Source organism: Trachypithecus francoisi, unplaced genomic scaffold (assembly GCF_009764315.1).
Source record: "Trachypithecus francoisi isolate TF-2019V2 unplaced genomic scaffold, Tfra_2.0 Lachesis_group16, whole genome shotgun sequence".
Classification (NCBI taxonomy): Eukaryota; Metazoa; Chordata; class Mammalia; order Primates; family Cercopithecidae; genus Trachypithecus; species Trachypithecus francoisi.
Window position 1 is genome coordinate 64,935,974 of NW_022681461.1, and position 22,430 is coordinate 64,958,403.

Consider the following 22,430-nt stretch of genomic DNA (forward strand, 5'->3'; position numbering starts at 1 on the left):
TTTTTTGAGACAGAGTCTCACTCTGCTGCCCAGGCTGAAGTACAGTGATCACAGCTCACTGCAGCCTTGACCTCCCAGGCTTAAGCCATCCTCTCACTTTAACCTCCTGAATAGATGGAACCACAGGTCTGAGCCACCATGCTCGAGTAATTTTTTAATATTTTTTTATATTGTAAAGATGGGGTTTCACTATGTTGCCCAGGCTAGTATTGAACTCCTGGGCTCAAGGGATCCTCCTGCCTCAGCCACCCAAGTGCTGGGATTACAGGTGTGACCCACTGCATCTAGCCAGACTAGATCAACTTAATAGATCCGACATAGATTCTGTGTAAAAATATTCTCATATGTAATATAAAAGGGACCACAGTTGGTTTAGCCATTCACCAGTTGAAGGACATTTGGGTTATTTCCAGTATTTGGTGATTATGAATAAAGCTGCTATAAACATTCAGTTACATGTATGTGTGAACTCAGTTTTCATTTCTCTTGGGTAGATACCTGGGAGCAGAGTTATTGGATCATATGGTAGGTATATATTTAACTTTATAAAAATTAGCCGGGCTTGATTGTGGGCGCCTGTAGTCCCAGCTACTCAGGAGGCTGAGGCAGGAGAATGGCGTGAACCTGGGAGGTGGAGCTTGCAGTGAGCCGAGATTGCACCACTGCACTCCAGCCTGGGTGACAGAGCAAGACTCCATGTCAAAAAAAAAAAAAAAAAAAAGAAAGAAAAGAAAAGAAACTGCTGACTGGTGTGGTGGTCACACCTGTAATCCTAGCACTTTGAGAGGCTGAGGAAGGAGGATCACTTGAGGCCAGGAGTTTGAGACCAGCCTGGCCAACATAGCAACACCCCTGTCTCTGCACAAAATTTAAAAATTAGCCAAGCATGGTGCTGTGTGCTTGTAACCCTAGCTTCTTTGGAGGCTGAGGCAGGAGGGTCTCTTGAGCTCAGGTGTTTGAGGTTACAGTGAGCTATGGCCATGCCACTGCACTCCAGCCTAGGTGACAAATTGAGAACCTGTCTCTTAAAAAAAAAACAGAGAGAGAAGAAAAATAGAAACTGTCAAATTATTTTTCAAGCATTCCCATCAACAATGGGAATGTACCACAATGCTACTTCTTCAGCATTGTGGTATTTGGTATTGACAGTTTTTTGAAATTTGCCATTCTTTTAGATGTGTAGTAGTATGTCATTCTTGTTTTAATTTGTATTTTCCTAATGAAAGATAGTGGATACCTTTTCAAGTGCTTATTTGTTGTACATATATCTTCTTTGGTAAAGTTTCTAGATCTTTTCTCCATTTTTAAATTGCATTATTTCCTTATTGTTGAGTTTTGAGAGTTCTTCATGTATTCTTGATGCAAGTGCTTTGACAGAAATGTGATTTGTAAGTATTTTCTCCCAGTCTATGGCTGTGTTTTAATTTTGTTAGCAGTCTTTTGAAGAACAAAGTATTTCATTTTAGTAAAGTCCAACTTATACATTTTTCTTTTATGGATTTTACTTTTGGTATTTTATTTGTAAGCTATTTGCGTAATGCAAGGTCAATCATATTTTCTTCTGTGTTTTCTTCTAGAAGTGTTACAGTTTTACATTTTACATTTAGGGCTATGATCCATGTTGAGTTAATTTTTATATAAGGTGTGAGTTAATGTCGAGTTTTAATCTTTTGCTTATGGATGTCCAACTGTACCAACACCATTTATTTGGAAAAAAAAAGCATCCTTTCTCCATTGAATTGCCTTTTCATCTTGTCAAAAATTAAATTAGTTAGATATTTCTGAGGGTTTACTTCTGGGCTCTCTATTCCATTGGCCTTTGTGTTGGTTTTTTTCTTTTTTCTTTTTACCAATAACACCATGTCTTGATTACTATAGCTTTATAGTAAGTCTTGAAATCAATTATTGTGAGTCCTCCAGCTTTGTTATTTGGCTATTGAGGTTTCTTTGCTTTTTCATATATATTTTAGAATCAATTTGTTAATATCTACAAAAAAATCCTTCTGGGATTTTGGTTGGGCTTTATTAAATCTATAGATCTAATTGTTTACATTATGTCTCTCCATATTTTTAGGTCTTTTTGTTTCTTTTATCATGTTTCAATAGTTTTTAGCATAAAGGTCATATGTGTTAATTTTGTATGTAAGTATTTCATATTTTTGGAGCTAGTCAAGTGGTATTAAAATTTTAAAAATTCCATCTGTTCATTCATAACACATAGAAATATAGTTGATTTTTGTTTGTTAATTTTGTGTCTTGCAACCTTGTTTTTTATTTTTTTGAGACGGAGTTTCGCTCTTCTTGCCCAGGCTGGAGTGCAATGGTGCGATCTCGGTTCACCGCAACATCTGCCTCCTGGGTTCAAGCGATTCTCCTGCCTCAGTCTCCCGAGTAGCTGGGATTACAGGCATGCACCACCATGCCTGACTAATTTTGTATTTTTAGTAGAGATAGGGTTTCTCCATGTTGGTCAGGCTGGTCTCGAACTCCTGACCTTAGGTGATCCGCCCGCCTTGGCCTCCCAAAGTGCTGGGATTACAGGCGTGAGCCACCAGGCCCAGCCCTTGCAAGCTTATTAATGTCATTTATTAGTTCTAGGAATTTTTGTAATAGATTAAACTTTTTTTCTACATAAACTTTCATGTTATCTGTGAATAGAGACAGTATTTATTTATTTATTTATTTATGTATTTATTGAGACAGGGTCTCATTCTGTTATACAGGCTGGCATAGAGTGGTATGATCGTGGCTCACTACTGCCTCGACCTCGTGGGTTCAAGTGATCCTTCCATCTCAGCCCCAGGAATAGCTGAGACTACAGGCATGTGCCACCATTCCTGGCTTTTATTTATTTATTTATTTATTTATTTATTTTTCTGTAGAGATGGGGTCTCACTATGTTGCCTAGACTGATCTTGAACTCCTGGGTTCATGTAATCCTCCCACCTTGGCTTCCCAAAGTACTGGGATTTTATACGTGTTGAGCTACTTCCCCGGCCCAGTTTTGTTTCTTTTTTTGATCTGAAGACCATTTCTTTCTTTTCCTTGCTTTATTCCACTGTCTAGGACTTTTAATATGATTTTGAACAGGAGTGGCAAGAGGGGACATTCTTGCCTTGTTCCTGATCTTGGGAGAAAGTAATTAGTCTCTCACTATGAAGTATAATGTTAAATGTTGTTTCTTCATAGATACCCCTTTATTAGGCTGAGAAAGTTTCCTTCTATTCATAGTTTTCTGGGCACTTCTCCCATGAATGGATGTTAATTTTTTAAAATCTTTTTTTGCATCAGTTGAGATGAGATGGCATTTTTCTTTAGCCTGCTAACAGGATGGATTGCACTGATTAATTTTCAAGCGTCGAACCAGTATTTCTGTAATAAATCCCACTTAATCTTTTTATATATTGCAGGGTTCAATTTGTTTTTTATATATTACTGGTTATTTTGTTGAGAGGTTTTTGATCCAAGATGTTCACAAGGAATATTGTTCTGCAGTTTTCTTGTAATGTTTTTATCTGGTTTTGGTATCAAAATAATGCTGTCCTTATAGAATTAATTGGAAAGGATTCCTACCTCTTCTATTATCTGGAAGACGTCTTATAGAATTGATGTTACTTCTTATTAAAATGCTTAGTATTCTCCAGTGATACCATCTGGGCCTGGAAATTTCTCTTTTGGAAGGTTTTAACGTATAAATTCTATTTCTTTAATAGGTATAGGACCATTTAGATAATCTGAATTAGGTTTTGCTAGCTTGGTTTCCAAGAGATTGGTCCATTTCATCAAAGTTGTTGAATTTATATGTATAGAGTTGTGCATAATATTCCCCATAGTAATATCATTCTTGATATTAGTGTCTGAAAACAATAACAATGATTTATTTCTCATTCTGATGATTCTTCTCCTGGTCTCTCTTGGGCTTACCCTGGCTGTATTGGTAGATTGGCTACAGCTGGAGGATCTAAAATGGCCTCACCCATATGTTTGGGGCCTTGATGGGGATGACTGGAGTAGCTGAGACTTGTCTCTCTCCATGGATTCATTGGGAACCATAATGATCTGTCTGCCATGTGGAAGTGGAAGCATAAGGAGAGGACTTGATCATAGTAAAATCCTCAATAAGTGCTCATGGATTTATCCAATGACATGGAGACCAAAGAAAGAGTTTCAAAATGGAAGGGGTATCAGTATGTCCAATGCTGCAAAATGGTTAAGCAGAATATGGCCTGAGAAGGCTATTGTTTTGTTTTGGGTTAGTAACTTTTGAGAGAGCATTTTTAGTAGAGTTTAGAAAAGATTGCAGAGCATTAAGAAGAAAATGTGGTGAAGAAAAGGAGGCAGTCTGTATTTTTGTCTGAGAAATTTCATTTAGAAAATAAATGCTAGTTAAATGGAACAGGAGACTGAACAGAGAATCGTGAGAGACCCAATGCATATTTGAAGGTGAATTCTGTAAAAAGTGAAAGCTTGAAAAGGCTGAAGGAGGGGGACAATGGGAGTGGGCAGAGTAGAATCCTGGAAAGAGCTTTGGGAGAGGATGTGATGAAGAGTGCAGTTGGAGGTATTGTTTGGTCTTGGAAGGATCTGTCTAGCCTGAAACTGGAGAGAAGGTTAGGTTGGTGGGAAAAAGGAGGAAGAGAGAAAAAGAAGGTCTCAGTTTCCATGAAGTTGCACCCATTTGCTGGTTGTATAGTGGGATGGAAGACTTAAAGAGAAGCTTGGAATAGCCAATGCCGGCAATGGATATGTGGAAACAATAAGATAAATCTAAGGATTTAGAAGCAGTTCTAGGGACTTAGTGAAAGTAAAACCTTTAACAGGCCAGGTCTTTATATTGTAACTTTCTTTGACAGTGCTCTAGGAACACGGTAGAGGACACATAGTGGAAGGTACAAAGAACTTTTAGAGGCTGGGCACGGTGGCTTATGCCTGTAATCCCAGCACTTTGGGAGGCTGAGGTGGGCGGATTATTTGAGATCAGGAGTTTGAGACCAGCCTGACCAACCTGGTGAAACCCCTTCTCTACATAAAAATACAAAAATTAGCCAGGCATGGTGGCGTTTACCTGTAGTCCCAGCTACTCGGGAGGCTGAGACAGGAGAATAGCTTGAATCCGGGAGGCAGAGGTTGCAGTGAGCTGAGAGTGTGCCATGGCACTCTAGCCTGGGTGACAGAGATTCCATCTCAAAAAAAAAAAAGAACTTTTGGAGAATAAGGGTGTTTAGAATGCTAATGAGGAAAGTATTTGAGTACATGATCCTGTGTAGTAAATATTTTTCTATAATCTAGACTAGACTTCTCTCTTCTACCTTTTTTATGACTTCAGGAAATTTGTTGAATTATTCTAATTCTGGATTAAAAGAAAGTCCCTTCTGCCAGAACATTGTAAAATGCTGTAGTTTAACCAACTCTAGTTCCTAATCTTCCCCAATCCCTTATTTTAGAGCATTTATTGTCATATCTTGTTTCTGATATATATTTCTGAGAGTATTTTCTACATTTACAAGAAAAGTGGGACATCTGGGGAGATAAAACAGTAAATATCCTATTCTGGTACTGTCACATTTTTATCTCACTTCATCCTCAAATAACCATATTAAATATATTTGCTGTCATTTTGCCTCATGTATTTTGAGACTATGGGATTAGAGACACATCTAATTTAGAACTACATATTTTTAATGAATTATACATTTTTTTATATAGTGACCAGACCTCTTGTCCCCTTATATTGCTTTTTTTTTGCTTAAACATCTATTTTGTCTTACATTAATTAATATAGCTATCTATACTAGTTTTCTTTTAGTTAATATTTACCTGCTTCATCTTTTTCCTTTCGGTTACTTTTAACCTTAATGTATAATTCTGTTTTATGTCTTTTGTAATGTGTTTGTAGCTAGATTTTTTGGGTTTTCATAGAATCTTGAAGACCTTTGTCTTTTAAATTGACCAGCTCTAATTTTATTTTATAAAATGGAATCTGATTTGAACTGACATTTATAGCTATTTATTGATCACTACTGTGCTAAACCACTATGAGAAATGTGGAGAAATATGAGAAAATTTGCCACCACTGAGCAATTTAAAACCTATGATTTTCCCTTAAAACATAGTATATACATTCAAAATTTTCAAAGGAAATTGCCTTCTGATTTACTTATTCAGATTATTAGATACACCAGTGGCTCAATTAAATGAAAGTTTTTGTAAACCAAAAACAATATACGTGGCCATATATAATTTGACCTTTAATTGTTTTTCATGATAGATGAAAAGAATTAGCCACAGTTTGTACATTGAGACACTGAATCTCAGAGCAGTTAGATTCACTAACTGTCCTAGAGCTGGTTAATTAGCAGCAAAGTTTGATTTTAAGGTGTTCTGGGTCTGTCTGATTGTTTGGCTTCTCAGAGTGAAAAGACATGGACTTTGGAGTTACTCATTTTGGGCTTTAGTCTCTTCTTCCGTACTGATTAGTTCTGTGATTTGTTTCATCTATCTGAGACTCAGATTCCTCGCTTGAGGTACCTGCATCACAGGATTATGGTGAACACTAAAGGAGGCCATTTGTGTCCAGTTTCTAGTGTGATATCTGATATATGTGTAGGATATGCTTAATAGCTGGTAATATCATCATTGTTATTAGAAGTAAAAACTAGCCTTTACAACCTTTTCCAGAACTTGTCATCTTGTCTCATTAATTAGATGAATTATCTCTGAATTGTGGAAAACTGGCAGTGAGCCAGGGACAAGCACTAACAACATGATTTTTAAATGTGAGACAGAAAATTTTCTACAAAACCTGGATTATGTTGCCCCATTTATTTCATATGTCTACCATGAAGTTGAAGAAATGTTTTGCTCTAGTAAATTGTGACTGGGAATTTTAATTGATATATTTTTATTTTCAAACAAAGCTTAAAACTTTTCTTTAAGGCCGGGCGCGGTGGCTCAAGCCTGTAATCCCAGCACTTTGGGAGGCCGAGACGGGCGGATCACGAGGTCAGGAGATCGAGACCATCGTGGCTAACATGGTGAAACCCCGTCTCTACTAAAAAATACAAAAAACTAGCCGGGCGACATGGCGGGCGCCTGTAGTCCCAGCTGCTTGGGAGGCTGAGGCAGGAGAATGGCGTAAACCCGGGAGGCGGAGCTTGCAGTGAGCTGAGACCCGGCCACTGCACTCCAGTCTGGGCGGCAGAGCGAGACTCCGTCTCAAAAAAAAAAAAAAAAAAAAAAAAACTTTTCTTTAAAAGCAGTGACTTTAATACTACACGTCTCTACAAAGTCTAGTTTAACTAAAGAAATTAATCAGCTTTAATATTAAGTTTCCCAAGTTTTCAAAGATTTGTGGCAATACCTTGGCAATACTCAAATGTGATTTGAGCATTAATGTTACTCTAGAGTAAGACTCTCAAAACAAAAATTCTTGTGTTGATAATTCGTTTTCCGTAGAATGAGGCTTTTCTGAGATTCCTTTTCTTCAAACCTAAAACATAAAATATGGTCCTAATAAAAAGTACATTTTGAAATACACCATATACTTAGGAAATCAGGCCTGTAGTCAAGATAATATAGTTTTGTTGGTTTTGTTTGTTGTTTGTTTGTTTGTTTTGAGACAGGGTTTCGCTCTGTAATCCAGGCTGAAGTGCAGTGGCACGATCTCATCTCACTGCCAACCTCCGCCTCCCGGGTTCAAGCGATTCTCCTGCCTCAGCCTCCAGAGTAGGTGGGATTACAGGCACATGCCACCATGCCTGACTAATTTTTGTATTTTAGTAGAGATGGGGTTTTGCCATGTTGGCCAGGCTGGGCTTGAACTCCTGACCTTCAGTGATCTACCCACCTCGGCCTCCCAAAGTGCTGGGATTACAGATGTGAGCCACCGCACCCAGCCAGTTTGTTGGATTTTTTTAAAGAATCATTTGATGTACACGCAGAGGTTTGAGTTGTATATTCCTACTCTTGATTTCGACAATATTTTTCCTTTTCTTTTCAATTCGAAAATCAGGAATGATGTAATTTTTGTGGATCCAATCCCAGGCTTGTGAAAATGGGTGACGTTCTTTGTTGAATAGATTAGATAGATTGAAAGTTATATTTACATGCATTTTCCTGGTCTTTGTTTAAACAGAGTAGGGTTTTTAATGATGAATCTCAAAAGGAAACAAACAATTGCATATGAAAAAAGGATGGTAATCCTATACATCTTTATCTTTCATTTTTTCCCTCTTGTCTTTCATTGTACATGGGAACAGTTGCAGCCTAAGACTTAAGTTGGAGCCAAAGGGAAAAGAAAAGATTGTACTCCTTTTAGTGAAATAGCATTTTAAATACTAAAATGTTCTGCAACTCCTTATGCAATAATCAGCTGGAGCATTAATAACTTCCTGCTATCTAAAATGTAACAGTCACTTTGAGAAAGCCTCAATCATTAGTTGGATCCCCTGTGGATGCTGGTGCCACAGTTCAGTTGAAATAGTTGCTTGTGGGACACCAAGGCATCCTTCCAGCAACATTTTAAAAAATGAATCTAGTAAAACCTCATTGCTTAAAAAAATTTTTTTGCTTTTTTTAAAATTTATATCCAATGATATTTACTCATTTGATGTGCAATAGTTCTATTAGTTTTGATACATGCATAATCAAGATGCAAAATGGTTTTATTACCCCCTTAAAATTCCCCTGTATTGCTCCTTTGTAGTCAGCCCTTCCCTTCTGCCCCCACCTCTTGGCAAATCCCTGATCTATTCTCTGCCCCTGGCTCCTTTCATTTATCATAATGCATTTAAGATTCATCCATGTTCTTGGATATCAGTGGTTTATTCCTTTTTATTGTTGAATGGCATTCCATTATGAGAATGTACCTACTGTACCCATTCACTAGTTGAAGGACATTTGGTTGATTTCCAGGTTTTGGTGATTATTAATATCACTTATAAATATTTCTGTACAAGTTTTTGTGTGACTATAACTTTTCATTTCCCTCAGATACATACCTAGGAGTGGAATTGCTGGGTCATATAGTAAAGGTATATTTAACTTTATAAGAAACTGTCAAACTGTTTTCCAAAGTGTCTCTACTATTTTGTACTTACACTAGTAATTTTTGAAAGTCCTGCATGCTTGCCAGCAATTAGTATTGTCAATTTTTTTTGTTTGTGTACTTTAGCTATTCAAATAGATGGATACTCATTGCCTTTCAAAGTACAGTTTTGCTTTTTGACTTCCACTGAGTGGATGTTCCTATAATGTTTGCATTGTGTGTGCTGAGAATAGAACTATTTCCATCTACTTTTGCAAGTCAGACTGTAGTTCCAACTGTCTAAAACGATGATATATCTTTGGGACTTAGAACTTGAATGGCCAGTGCTCTGATAAATATTGTAAGTTTAGGAATAGCTTATTACAGGTTTTTTGTATTCTTAATAGGTAACAGTATTTGAAGGTATTAAAAAGCAAGAGTGTACTACCTAAAGCAATTTATAGATTTAATGCAATCCCTATCAAAATATCAGTGATATTCTTCACAGAAATTAAAAAAAAAAAACCCTGAAATTCATATGGAATCACAGAAGACAAAGCAATCCTGAGCAAAAAGAACAAAGCTGGAGGCATCACACTACCTGACTTCAAAATATACTACAAAACTATGGTAACCAAAACAACATGGCATAGGTATGAAAACAGACACATAAGTCAGTGGAACAGAGCAGAGAATCCAGAAATAAATCCATGTGTTTACAGCCAACTGATTTTCAATAAAGGTGCCCAGAACATACATTGAGGGAAAGGATATATTCTTCAATAAATGATGCTGGGGAAACTGGATATCTATATGCAGAATAATAAAACTAGACCTCCCATCTTTCATCTTATACAAAAATTAACTCAAAATAGATTAACGACTTAAAAGTAAGATCTGAAACTATAAAACTACTAGAAGAAAACACAGGGGAAATGCTTTAGAATATTGTTCCTATACAGCCATGAAAAAGAATGAAATCCTGCTATTTATGGAAACATAGATGAAGCTGGAGGTTATTATGTTAAGTAAAATAAGGCACAGAAAGTTAAATATTGCATGTTCTTACTCATGTGGGAGATTAAAAAAAAAATCGAGCTCATGAAAGTAAAGAGTAGAATTGGAGCCAGGCGCGGTGGCTCATGCCTGTAATCCCAGCACTTTGGGAGTCTGAGGCAGGCGGATCACGAGGTCAGGAGTTCAAGACCAGCCTGACCAACATGGTGAAACACTGTCTCTACTAAAAATACAAAAATTAGCCGAGTGTGATGGTGTGCACCTGTAATCCCAGCTACTCAGAAGGTGAGGCAGGAGAATTGCCTGAACCCGGGAGGCAGAGCTTGCAGTGAGCCGAGATTGTGCCACCACACTCCAGCCTAGGCTGCAGAGTGAGGCTCCGTCTCAAAAAAAAAAAAAAAAAAAAAAAAAAAAAAAAAAAGAGTAGAATTGGAGGTATTAGAAGCCATGAAGGGGAGATGAGAAGGAAGGATGGGAAGAGATTGGTTAATGGATACAAAATTATAGCTGTATAGTACTAAATGAGTACTGGTGTTCTGCAGCACAATAGGGTAAATAAATATAGTTAACTGTAATTTACTCTATATTTTCAAAAAGCTAGAAGAGAGAATTTTGAATGTTCATAGTACAATGAAATGATCAATGTTTGAGGTAATGGATATGCTATTTAGTCTGATCATTACACATTGTATGCATGTATTGAAATATCACTCTGTGTTGCATAAATAGGTATTATTATTACATGTCAGCTAACAATAAAAGGGGTGAAATTGTTGTTGAATGAATGAAAAGGAGTCAGAAATTGAGTTTTGCAAAGGTGTTTATGCAGTTTTGCAAAAGGCTGTAAATTGAATTTCAGGCTGTCTTCCTGAACCAGATTCCTGTGAGTGCTCTGTATTAGTTATAGCCACCAGTAGTCTTCTAGTATCTATGCTTAAATGCAATACTTTTGTAGATAGAATTTCAGGCTGTCTTTCTGAATCAGATTCCTGTGAGTGCTCTGTATTAGTTATAGCTACAAGTAGTCTTCTAGTATCTATGCTTAAATGCAATAATTTTTTAATCATTTTAGTTTACCAACAGTATTGTTGTCAGGGTAACATTTCTTTGTTTAGGAGATTTCCATCATGACTGAGGACATAGTTTTTTAATTTTGTTATGCAAATTTTTCATTTACTGTTTTTATGGATTTTTATCTGCAAAGGTTTAACACACAATTGTACTGCTTGAGCATTACAGTTAATTCTAGCACTTAGAAATGACTTCAAAAAGAGACACAGAGAGGACACATTCATTAGGACATACAATCACAATTAGTATTTTTCAAAAACTCCCATCATAAATGCAAACAAGCTGAATACCAGAACACACCAAATATTCTCTATGAGATGGTTAAAAGTTGGATGAAGAGAGAGCCTACGAGGTTTATGAAAGGCCTAGAAAAGGTCTTCAGTGTGTTCAAGTAGATAATCTTTTACCAGGGCAAATGTTTGTGCACAAAGGGCAGAGCAGGTGGAGGTAGGTGGCAGGGGAACTTATGGGATTCGTAAACAAAATACTCTCATTTTTTTAGGGCTAAAAAACTTCAACTCTTGGCTTTTCGAATTTTTGAAAAAGTGCAGAATTTGATTTTCTCTGGGACTTTATGTGTCTATTTTCAAATACTTAAAGCAGTTTGGCAAAGAGTTTAGTTTCTTATTCTTCTTCAGGGTGAAAATCACTGTATTTTATTGTTCTTCAGAAGCCAGACAACAAAAGGAAAAAATGTTGCCAAGATTTTGCTCTCTCTGAGAACATTTACATTACCCTTCTCTAATCATTTCTCTATAGAGTTTTCCAAAGAATTAAAGGGCTGAAAGGAAGCCTGCTACTCACATGACAGAGTTTATTCCATATTTACTTTTAGGCAATTGAATGAGCTGTTCGGCATCTTATTCATACTTGTCTGTAATTAGCTTTTTGTGTCCTCTTCATATTGTTTCATTCCCATTAACATCCACACTGGTGATTTTCCATTAATCATGTTGCAGACTCCTTTGTGCTGTTCTGATGTCTAAGATTCTAACTCATTCAAAAGTCAGCACTTCCTCTTGTCTTTGGTCCTTCTCATTGCTTCTATCAATTGAAACTTCCTTCTTTTTCATATTGCCACATTTTTACTAAGGGGACTGCATTATTTCTGATTAACTCCTCTCTGGTTCCGCACAAATGTCTAGACCTGTGAAGGGTCTGAGATTTTACTCTACTTACAAGGTAACAAATTGTCCTGGCACAATTTAATGAATACCCGGAGTGTTTTACATTTATTGCTGTTGCTTATACTATTCATTTAACTTGGGTCATTTCATTTAAGGTCAGTTACTGGGACGGGCCTTAAGTTCTGAGTTACAAACAGAAAAGATGCCCATGCTCCCTGGCACTTGGTTTACTTTGTATTCTCTTCCTTTCCTTTCGTTATTTTGGGGAGAAGTATTAACATGATAGTGCCTTTTTGTCTTGATGTGTCAGCCCCCTTCTTATCTCTGGGGTGGTCTCTCTTGCTGCAACATTTGCCATTCACGCTGCTACTGTTAAACTGATTAGTACCAAGGATGTATAATAAATAAATGCTCATTTTTCATCTTCTCTGAAGCCGCATCCTAAATCCTTGTTTTTACCACTGTGTATTTTAAGGCACGCATATTGTTAATGAGTGGAGCCTAGTATAAGTAGAATATCATCTTATTCTCTACCTAGATGAGCCATAACATGGATTTGTGCGTAATAGGAAACTAATTCTGTTTCCCAGACATTATTCAAAGGTGCTATGGTACTAAACCCATTGTCAGGCTTTTAGTTCTTATCCTCAGGGTATAACAAAGCTATAGCCTGTGAATCTAACATCTGAATTGCATTTATTATTTTATCTGATAACACTTTCTACTTTTTTTCCAGCTGATGTATTAATTATTGCAATACTCCAGACCACTTCCAGCTTAAGTATTGGCACTGAGTGGTATAGCTACTATTATGCCCTGTTTACAGGAGAAAAAAATGAAGGCACACAGAGCTTAATTAACTTGCCTACGGGTATAAAGTTAGTGAGAGAGCAGGATTTAATCTTAGCCAACCTCTACAATCTGTGCTCATAACTCTTTGCTTTACTGCCTCTTCAAATTATTGTCATTTGAGAGGTTTAGGTAGTAGGTATTGTTATGGATTCATAATAGGGGCAGTACAGTTAGAGTTTATGGAGAAGTGAGTTTCAGCTGATTCTTAAAATAGGGAATAAGTTTGAAAATGTGAAAAAGAGCACTCCAAGATGCACAGAATAAGCAAAGGTTCAGAGACAGGACTAACCAGAGTATGTTCAGGGAATAATGAAGATATTAGACTGACTATAGAAATAATAAATAACCAGTGAACTTGGTTAGTATTGAAAGTTTATCCATTAGAACTTAACTGGAAAAAATATTGTGTGTTTATATCTGAGTTCTTTTTTTTTTTTTTTTTTTTTTGAGGCAGAGTCTTGCTCTGTCGCCCAGACTGGAGTGCAGTGGCGCAATCTCGGCTCACTGCAAGCTCCGCCTCCCGGGTTCACGCCATTCTCCTGCCTCAGCCTCCCGAGTAGCTGGGACTACAGGCGCCCGCCACCTCGCCCGGCTAGTTTTTTGTATTTTTAGTAGAGACGGGGTTTCACCATGTTAGCCAGGATGGTCTCGATCTCCTGACCTCGTGATCCGCCCGTCTCGGCCTCCCAAAGTGCTGGGATTACAGGCTTGAGCCACCGCGCCCGGCCTGAGTTCTTAAATTCAATTGGATTCTTTAGAAAATACTGCTAGTCTTGGCCGGGCGCGGTGGCTCAAGCCTGTAATCCCAGCACTTTGGGAGGCCGAGGCGGGCGGATCACAAGGTCAGGAGATCGAGACCATCCTGGCTAACACGGTGAAACCCCGTCTCTACTAAAAAATACAAAAAACTAGCCGGGCGAGGTGGCGGGCGCCTGTAGTCCCAGCTACTCGGGAGGCTGAGGCAGGAGAATGGCGTGAACCCAGGAGGCAGAGCTTGCAGTGAGCTGAGATCTGGCCAGTGCACTCCAGCCTGGGTGACAGAGCGAGACTCTGTCTCAAAAAAAAAAAAAAAAAAAAAAAAGAAAATACTGCTAGTCTTTCTCATTGGGAACATTGACTCAGTTTTCAGATGGAAATACATTAGTAAGGAAATAATGAAATAAAATTCATAGTCTTTATTATAGAAAAATTTTTTTTAGTATTTTCATTTTTTCTTGAGCTAGTTCTACGGACATCAACATACTTTAATTAGTTTAATTTGTAATAAAATAGGTCCAGGAGGAAGAGTTGGATGTAAGTTGAATTTCTGTCCGATTTCAGAAGAAAAATGTTACTCTAAGTGTTCTGGTCATTTCTGGTGGAGTGAAGGTCCTGTCATGAAGTTGTCATTGGCAGGTTTACAGACCACTGAACATGGCTTTGTTATTTACAAAAACCACAACACACCTACACAGAAAGTAAATATCATGTGAAAACGTGTAACTCTGTCAAAGAAATGTCGTGTTTATGTAGCCTAGTGAAAATAAGAGTCTTGATTGTAATGGGAAGCTCGTTCCTTTCCTAAGCTTGAGGCTGAAAAAATCTCAACTTTCCTTTGGATTTTGTGCACCAATCAAGTTTGAAATAGACATAAAATAAACAAATAAGCTGCCAATATTTATTTATTTTACTTTAATTATTTTTTTTGAGACAGGTCTTACTCTGTCACCCAGGTGGGGGTGCAGTGGCGAGATCTTGGTTCACTGTAACCTTGGCCTTCCAGGCTCAAGCGATCCTCCCACCTCAGCCTCCTGAGTAGCCAGGACTACAGGTGCACGCCAGGATGCCCGGCTAATTTTTTTTTTTTTTTTTTGTAGAGATGGAATTTCACCATGTTGCCCAGGCTGGTCTCAAACTCCTGAGCTCAAGTGATCTGCCCACCTTGACCTCCCAAAGTGCTAGGATTACACGCATGAGCCACTGCGCCTGGCCTATTTATTCGTTATTTGTTATCTTTACAAACTAGAAGAGCTGTGAAGAGCAGGGAAAAAGTGACACCAAAGTTTAGGAACTGCAGAAGTGTGGAAGGTATAGAGTTGGCCAAGTGGGAATTTCTTTGAGGAATCTTTTGTTTTTACTTGTGTGGATAAATAAGCTGCTTGTGATTACATAAAGAATTTTGAGGCCGGGCGCGGTGGCTCAAGCCTGTAATCCCAGCACTTTGGAGGCCGAGACGGGCGGATCACGAGGTCAGGAGATCGAGACCATCCTGGCTAACATGGTGAAACCCCGTCTCTACTAAAATACAAAAAACTAGCCGGGCGAGGTGGCGGGCGCCTGTAGTCCCAGCTACTCGGGAGGCTGAGGCAGGAGAATGGCGTGAACCCGGGAGGCGGAGCTTGCAGTGAGCCGAGATTGCGCCACTGCACTCAGTCTGGGCGACAGAGCGAGACTCTGCCTCAAAAAAAAAAAAAAAAAAGAATTTTGAAGCTTAATTTCCTTTTCTAGAATGGAGAAGCAAACCCTTTTATAACTCTCTATTTGAGACTCTGGATTTGTAGTTGTCTAGTAGCTTTTTGAAGTAATCAAAAATAATATCAAAGATTATTTTTTCCAAGCTAAACTGTATCGGTACAGTGCCATTTTATATAGTGCCTTACCTATTTAGAACTGTAATTTGTACCATAGATTTCTCAGGACCCTTTAAGGGTAGGATCATAGCTATTTTGGAATGGGACCTATTCCTAGGATATATATGTTAATACAAAGTCCTCAGTTAATACTGTGTCAAGCTATGTTGAAAACACTTTCCTTTTGATAAAATGAATAGAGGCAGTAGCAAAAAACAAATCCTAACTGACCTTTAAATGAGTCTTTGCACTAGAAGTCTAAAACTAAGGGCTTCTCAATATTTTTATCCAAAGAACCGTCTGACAGGGGTACGGTGGGAAGGAAGTGGGGGTGGTTAATGGGTACAAAAAAAATAGAAAGAATGAATAAGACCTAGTATTTGATAACACAACAGAGTGACTGTGGTCAATAATTTAGTAATTTATGGACAGTAATTTGATTGTACGTGTTAAAATAACTAAAGGAGTAGAATTGGATTGTTTGTAACACAAGGATAAATGCTTAAGGTGATGGATACCCCATTTACCCTGATGTGATTATTGTTATTATTATTATTATTATTATTATTTTTGAGATGGAGTCTCACTCTGTCACCCAGGCTGGACGGGGTTTCACCGTGTTAGCCAGGATAGTCTCGATCTCCTGACCTCGTGATCCGCCCGTCTCGGCCTCCCAAAGTGCTGGGATTACACGCTTGAGCCACCGCGCCCGGCCCCTGATGTGATTATTACACACTGCATGCCTGTCAGAATATCTCAAGTACCCCATAAATATACACACCTTATACTCCCGTGTACTCACAAAAATTAAAAATTAAAATATTTCGTTTGAAAAGTGAAAAAAGTGAAACAAACAAGCAAATAACAAAGAACTGTTTGAAATATACTTAAAAGAAATGTTTATTTTCCAAATATTTTAATTTGGGAAAAACATTCAAATTGGGATTGGTTTTAACTCCCAGATCAGGATGAACCTGTAAACTTTCTCCTCTGGTTTTATTGTTCATCATTTCCTTACTTTAAAGTTTCTGTTCTTCATTAATTTCTTCCTGGGCAGAACACATTAACTTATGATTCTAGCTGTGGCACAATCTAGTATGACCTTGAATAAGGTTACCAAAGTTAATCATCTGAGCCTTAGGCTTTTGCTGCTGTACAATGGGATTATTTATTATTTAACATGTTGTCATTTCCAACATGTGCCCTTAGTGCCGTGTAGATAAGCCTGCCTTTGGTGGCTTCTAATTCAGAAAAACATAATACACACACACACACACACACACACACAACCATAATTTATATACCCTATATGTTTCCTGATTTGAATAAACTAAACAGGAAAGAAAGTAAATTTGAACTAGAGTTAATTTTATCGGTCCTTACAAAGTTGTCATGAAAATTTATTAAGAAAAATAAAATAGAGTTCATTTTATTAAGAGGGCCTTAAATCTTGGTTGGTAATGTCTCTTTCCTTCTTTCCTTTGCAGAGTATGTATGTAACTGCTCTGTGGTTGGAAGCCTGGATGTGAATCACTGCAACCAGACCACAGGGCAGTGTGAGTGTCGGCCAGGTTATCAGGGGCTTCACTGTGAAACCTGCAAAGAGGGCTTTTACCCAAATTACACTTCTGGGCTCTGTCAGCCATGTGACTGTAGTCCACATGGAGCTCTCAGCATACTGTGCAACAGGTAAGCAACAGAGGGTGGAACTGAAGTTTATTTTATTTTAGCAAGGGGAAAAAAGGGTCCTACTCTGGTTTAAACAAAGGGGGATGAGGGTCATAGATTTACAAAATATTTTATATACTTTTATTCCCTTACTTTATATGTTATATTTAATGTCAGGATTTAAAAACTTCTAATTTACTGATTTAATTCTTCAAAAGCACTAGAGTCGCCAATTTTTCTCTGGGATAATTTCTGTAAATTTCATGGGAAAAAAATTATTGAAGAAGAAATCTGCTTTCTGGAAGGGCTTCCAGGCATGAAACCTGCTAGGAGGTTTAGAAATGTTCTTATGTTTATTAATATACCATTGGAGTTTGAGGAAATTTGTTCTTTGGTTTATTTTTCTCTCTAATCAAAATTCTACATTTGTTTCTTTGGACAACTAAAGCTTAACTTGGGAATACCCTAATTTATTTAACTAGTGGTAAGTAGACTGGTTTTACTCTATTTACCAGTATATTTTTGAAACCAAAAGTAGATTAAGCAGGAATTATCTTTAAAATAGTATGTTATTTGGAGGTGATTTAATTTAGTGGAATAACGTACTGTTATCTAAACGTTTGCCTTGTACCGCACTGAAAGTAATTATTCTTTGACCTTATATGAGGCACTTGACTTTTTGTGGACCCCAAGTCAAAAAACTGAAGAGACAGTATTAAATAATGAAAAAAATAATGACAGGTTATACTCAGTGTAACCTGGGGTATAACCCAAGATCTGCTGCCACTTAGGAGCTGGGTTCCTTGGGCAAGGAACTGAGCTTGTTTCTTCTCAAGGTTGTTGTGAAGATTAAATGAGTTGATACATATAAAACGCCTAGCACATGTCACTCAATAAATTCTGGTTTGTTTTAATTTCAAAGGAATATTATGGGCTGAAATGAGAGAACATGTTTTAAGAACTTTTAGCTCCTTGACAAAGAAGTGCTTTATACTTTAGCAATAAATATTTTGGATGCTTTATAAATGATATTGTACTGTTATGGAATATTGTATCATATGGTAGCTTATTAAAAATGTAGAAGAGGCCGGGCATGGTGGCTCACACCTGTAATCCCAGCACTTTGGGAGGCCAAGGCTGGTGAATCACGAGGTCAAGAGATCAAGACCATCTTGGCCAACATGGTGAACCCTAGTCTCTACTAAAAATACCAAAAAAATTAGCTGAGCGTGGTAGCACATGCCTGTAGTCCCAGCTACTCAGGAGGCTGAGGCAGGAGAATCGCTTGAACTCAGGAGGTGGAGGTTGCAGTGAGCCGAGATTGTGCCGCTGCACTCCAGCCTGGTGACAGAGGGAGACTCTGTCTCAAAAAAAAAAAAAAAAAAAAAGGTAGAAGAGAACTTCATTAAGAAGTTTATAATTTGAAATGCAGCAATAATCAATGCTTCTGATGCTTGGTATTTTAAAATAGTTATTTGTCTTAATTTTCACGGCAACTCCTTATATGTAGGTTACTAGATCACAAAAATAGTAAGTGCCAGAGAAAGAATTCCATATTAGGTCTTCCAATTCCAAGTCCAGTGTCTTTACCACTGTAGCATACCATAGCATATAGATTATATAATTAGAAAACTGATAATCACTCTGTTCTTTGAGATTGAGAATAGAGTAGTAGCTTAACGCTGTTCCCTCCACTCTCCCCAAAACATGCTCATGCAAGTTGGATTCAGAAGTTTCGCACTGCTTACCATTTTAAAAGATGAGATAATGTAAGTTTGTTCATTCTGGTGTCTCATGGAATATCCACTACTTTCTTTGGAATGATATTCTGCAAACATATTTGCTTTGAATACTTTTGGAGACATAGAAAAGTGTTCTCTTCTAGGCCCAAAGCTTTAACAGAAGAGAAAGAAATAAAGGAAGGATTAAGAGGGAGTTTTATAAGAGAAGCTGTAAAAGAAGAAAAAACAATAGTACTAATATTTATGTACTATCTTACTGTATTCATAGTTCTTCTGCAAATTATTCCTGATTTATCTTTTCTGTGACAGTTAATGCTACTAAGTTTTATGCTGAAACTCTATCCTGAAAATAGGTGGTAACCATAAAGTAATGGAAAAGAAACTAGACTAGTAATCTAAAGGCCTAGGGCAGGGGTCTGCAGACTATGGCCTATGAACCTAATCCAACCCACTGCCTGTTTTTGTAAGTAAGGTTTTATTGGAACATAGTTCCACACATTTATTTATGTATTGTCTATGGCTGCTTTTGTGCTATAGTGGCAGCATTGACTGGTTGTGATAGAGACTGTATAGGCTACAAACCTAAAGTATTTACTATTTGGCCTTTTTGTAAAAAGTTAACCAACCCCTGATTTATATGGTGGTTTATATCCAATCATGGTGGGTATTTCTAGGTAATCATGTAACTTTAGGCAGTTCACTTTAACCTTTATTTTATTTATTATTTTATTTTATTTTGAGGCAGAGTCTCGCTGTGTACCCAGGCTGGTCTTGAACTCCTTGACTCAAACGATCCTCCTGCCTCGGCCTCCCAAAGAGTTACAGACATGAGCCACCATGCCTGGCTGAATTCTTTTAAGTGTTTGTCTTTTTATTTGTGAAGTGGAGATAATAATCCATGTCCTGTCTCTGTCCTGCATAAAGTTGTTTGTCTTAAGAATCAAGCAAGATGATGCATGCATAAATCTTTTAAGCTGCAATTGCTAGACAAATAATACAAATAATTATGGGAACCATTTATTGAGCATATGCTATATGCTAGGACACTCTACTAACTACTTGATGTGCATTATCTCATTTAATCTTTTTTTTTTTTTTTTGAGACGGAGTCTTGCTCTGTTGCCCAGGCTGGAGTGCAGTGGCCGGATCTCAGCTCACTGCAAGCTCCGCCTCCCGGGTTCACGCCGTTCTCCTGCCTCAGCCTGCCGAGTAGCTGGGACTACAGGCGCCCGCCACCTCGCCTGGCTAGTTGGTTGTTTTTTGTATTTTTTAGTAGACACGGGGTTTCACCATGTTAGCCAGGATGGTCTCGATCTCCTGACCTTGTGATCCGCCTGTCTCGGCCTCCCAAAGTGCTGGGATTACAGGCTTGAGCCACCGCGCCCGGCCAATCTTTTTTTTTTTTTTGAGATGGCATCTCACTCTGTCTCCCAGGCTGGAGTACAGTGGCACGATCTCGGCTCACTGCAAGCTCTGTCTCCTGGGTTCATGCCATTCTCCTGCCTCAGGCTCGCAAGTAGCTGAGACTACAGGCACCTGCCACCACGCCTGGGTAATGTTTTTATATTTTTAGTAGAGACAGGGTTTCACTGTGTTAGCCAGGATGGTCTGGATCTCCTGACCTCATGATCCGCTCGCCTCGGCCTCTCAAAGTGCTGGGATTACAGGTGTGAGCCACCACACCTGGCCATCTCATTTAATCTTTACAAAAACTCCCTTGAGAACATTATTATTTTCCCATTTTGACTGAGAATTTTGATGTTTAAAGGGTATAGTTAACTTGACTAAGTTTATACACTAAAGCTGCCATTCAACCCATTTAAACAAATGTAATACGTAAGCAGAGTCCATAGAATGACTTCAAAGTTCGTGTTTTTCCTAGTAGAAAGCCTCTTGATATTTAACACCCAAATGTCCTAGAATTAATTATCTTTCAATTCAGTGTGTTTTGGCTGATGATTATAAAAAAAGATGGGACATATTTACATTTGTGTCCTAGAAATAAAGCCAAATACTGCATTTTAAACAAAATAATATGTGAGAAGTCTGTGTTAAATTCCAAATAGGTAGACTGTCAGCATCACATGTCAACAATTTGAAAGGTGCACCAAATATCAACAAAGAGGATATGTAGCATGTTACTACTTGTAGCCACTGTTAACCTTAGGAATGGTTTTTGCTCAGGAAGTGATGTTTTCAGCATTTTATATCCTAACATGGGAGTTTGTTACTTTTGTATAGGTGCTTTACTGTGTTTTAGTTACACTTTAGGAACTTGGTTAGTTGTTTGAGGTTGACATGAAATGAACTGTAATTTTTTTTCACTTAAAATTGATAAATAGGTTTTTTGTTAGTATCTCATGTAGAATATCTGATATTCAGTGATGGACGATTCATGCAAGAGGTGGAAGAGAACAATAATATTATTACTACATTACTTAATGGTGGAGATATGTTGTGAGAAATGTGTTATTAGGCAATTTCATTGTCACGCAGCATCATAGAATGTACTTACACAAACCTAGATGGTATAGCCTGCTGTATACCTAGACTATATGGTATGGCCTGTTGCTCCTACAGACCTGTACAGCATGTTTCTGAACTGAATACTGTAGGCAATTTTAGTACAATGGTAAATATTTTTGTATGTAAACATATAAAAGATACAAACGGCACGCCTGTCTAGGGTACTTACTATGAATGGAGTTTGCAGGACTCGTAGTTGGTGTGGGTGAGTCAGTGATTGAGTCATGAGTGAAAGTGAAGGCCTAGGATATTATTGTACACTACTGTAGAATTTATAAAGTCTGCACACTTAGGCTACACTAAATTTATTTTTTAAAAGTTTTCTTCAATAATAAATTAATCTTAGCTTACTATAGCTTTTTAACATTATAATCTCTGGTTTTTAAAACTTTTTGACTCTTTCTGATAACACTTAGCTTAAACATAAGTCCACTGTACAGTCGTACAAAAATATTTTCTCTTATATCCTTATTCTATAAGCTTTTTTCTATTTAAAAATTGTATTTTTTTCTTAGTAAACTTTTGTGTTAAAAACTAAGACATAAACATACACATTAGCCTAGGCCTACACAAAGTCAGGACCAATGGTAAATACTGTCTTCCACCTCCACATCTCATCCCACTAGAAGGTCTTCAGGGGGAATAACATACATGGAGCTGTCATCTATGATAATGGTGCCTTCTTTTGGGATACCTCCTGAAGAAACTGCCTGAGGCTGTTTTAGTTAAAAAATTTTAGTTTAACAAATATGCAGATGTACACTCTAACATAACAATAAAAACTGTAGTATAG

At 37.6% G+C, this 22,430-nt stretch overlaps 1 protein-coding gene across 2 annotated transcripts in view; it reads left to right on the plus strand.

The window, feature by feature from the left end:
• MEGF9 (multiple EGF like domains 9) overlaps positions 1 to 22,430 on the plus strand; it is a 119,646-nt gene that overhangs the window by 40,625 nt on the left and 56,591 nt on the right. For both annotated transcript variants that reach the window (XM_033237636.1, XM_033237637.1), the window contains one exon: positions 17,189 to 17,390. In XM_033237636.1, the coding sequence (XP_033093527.1) occupies positions 17,189 to 17,390 (202 nt within the window). The remainder of the gene's footprint in view (positions 1 to 17,188; positions 17,391 to 22,430) is intronic.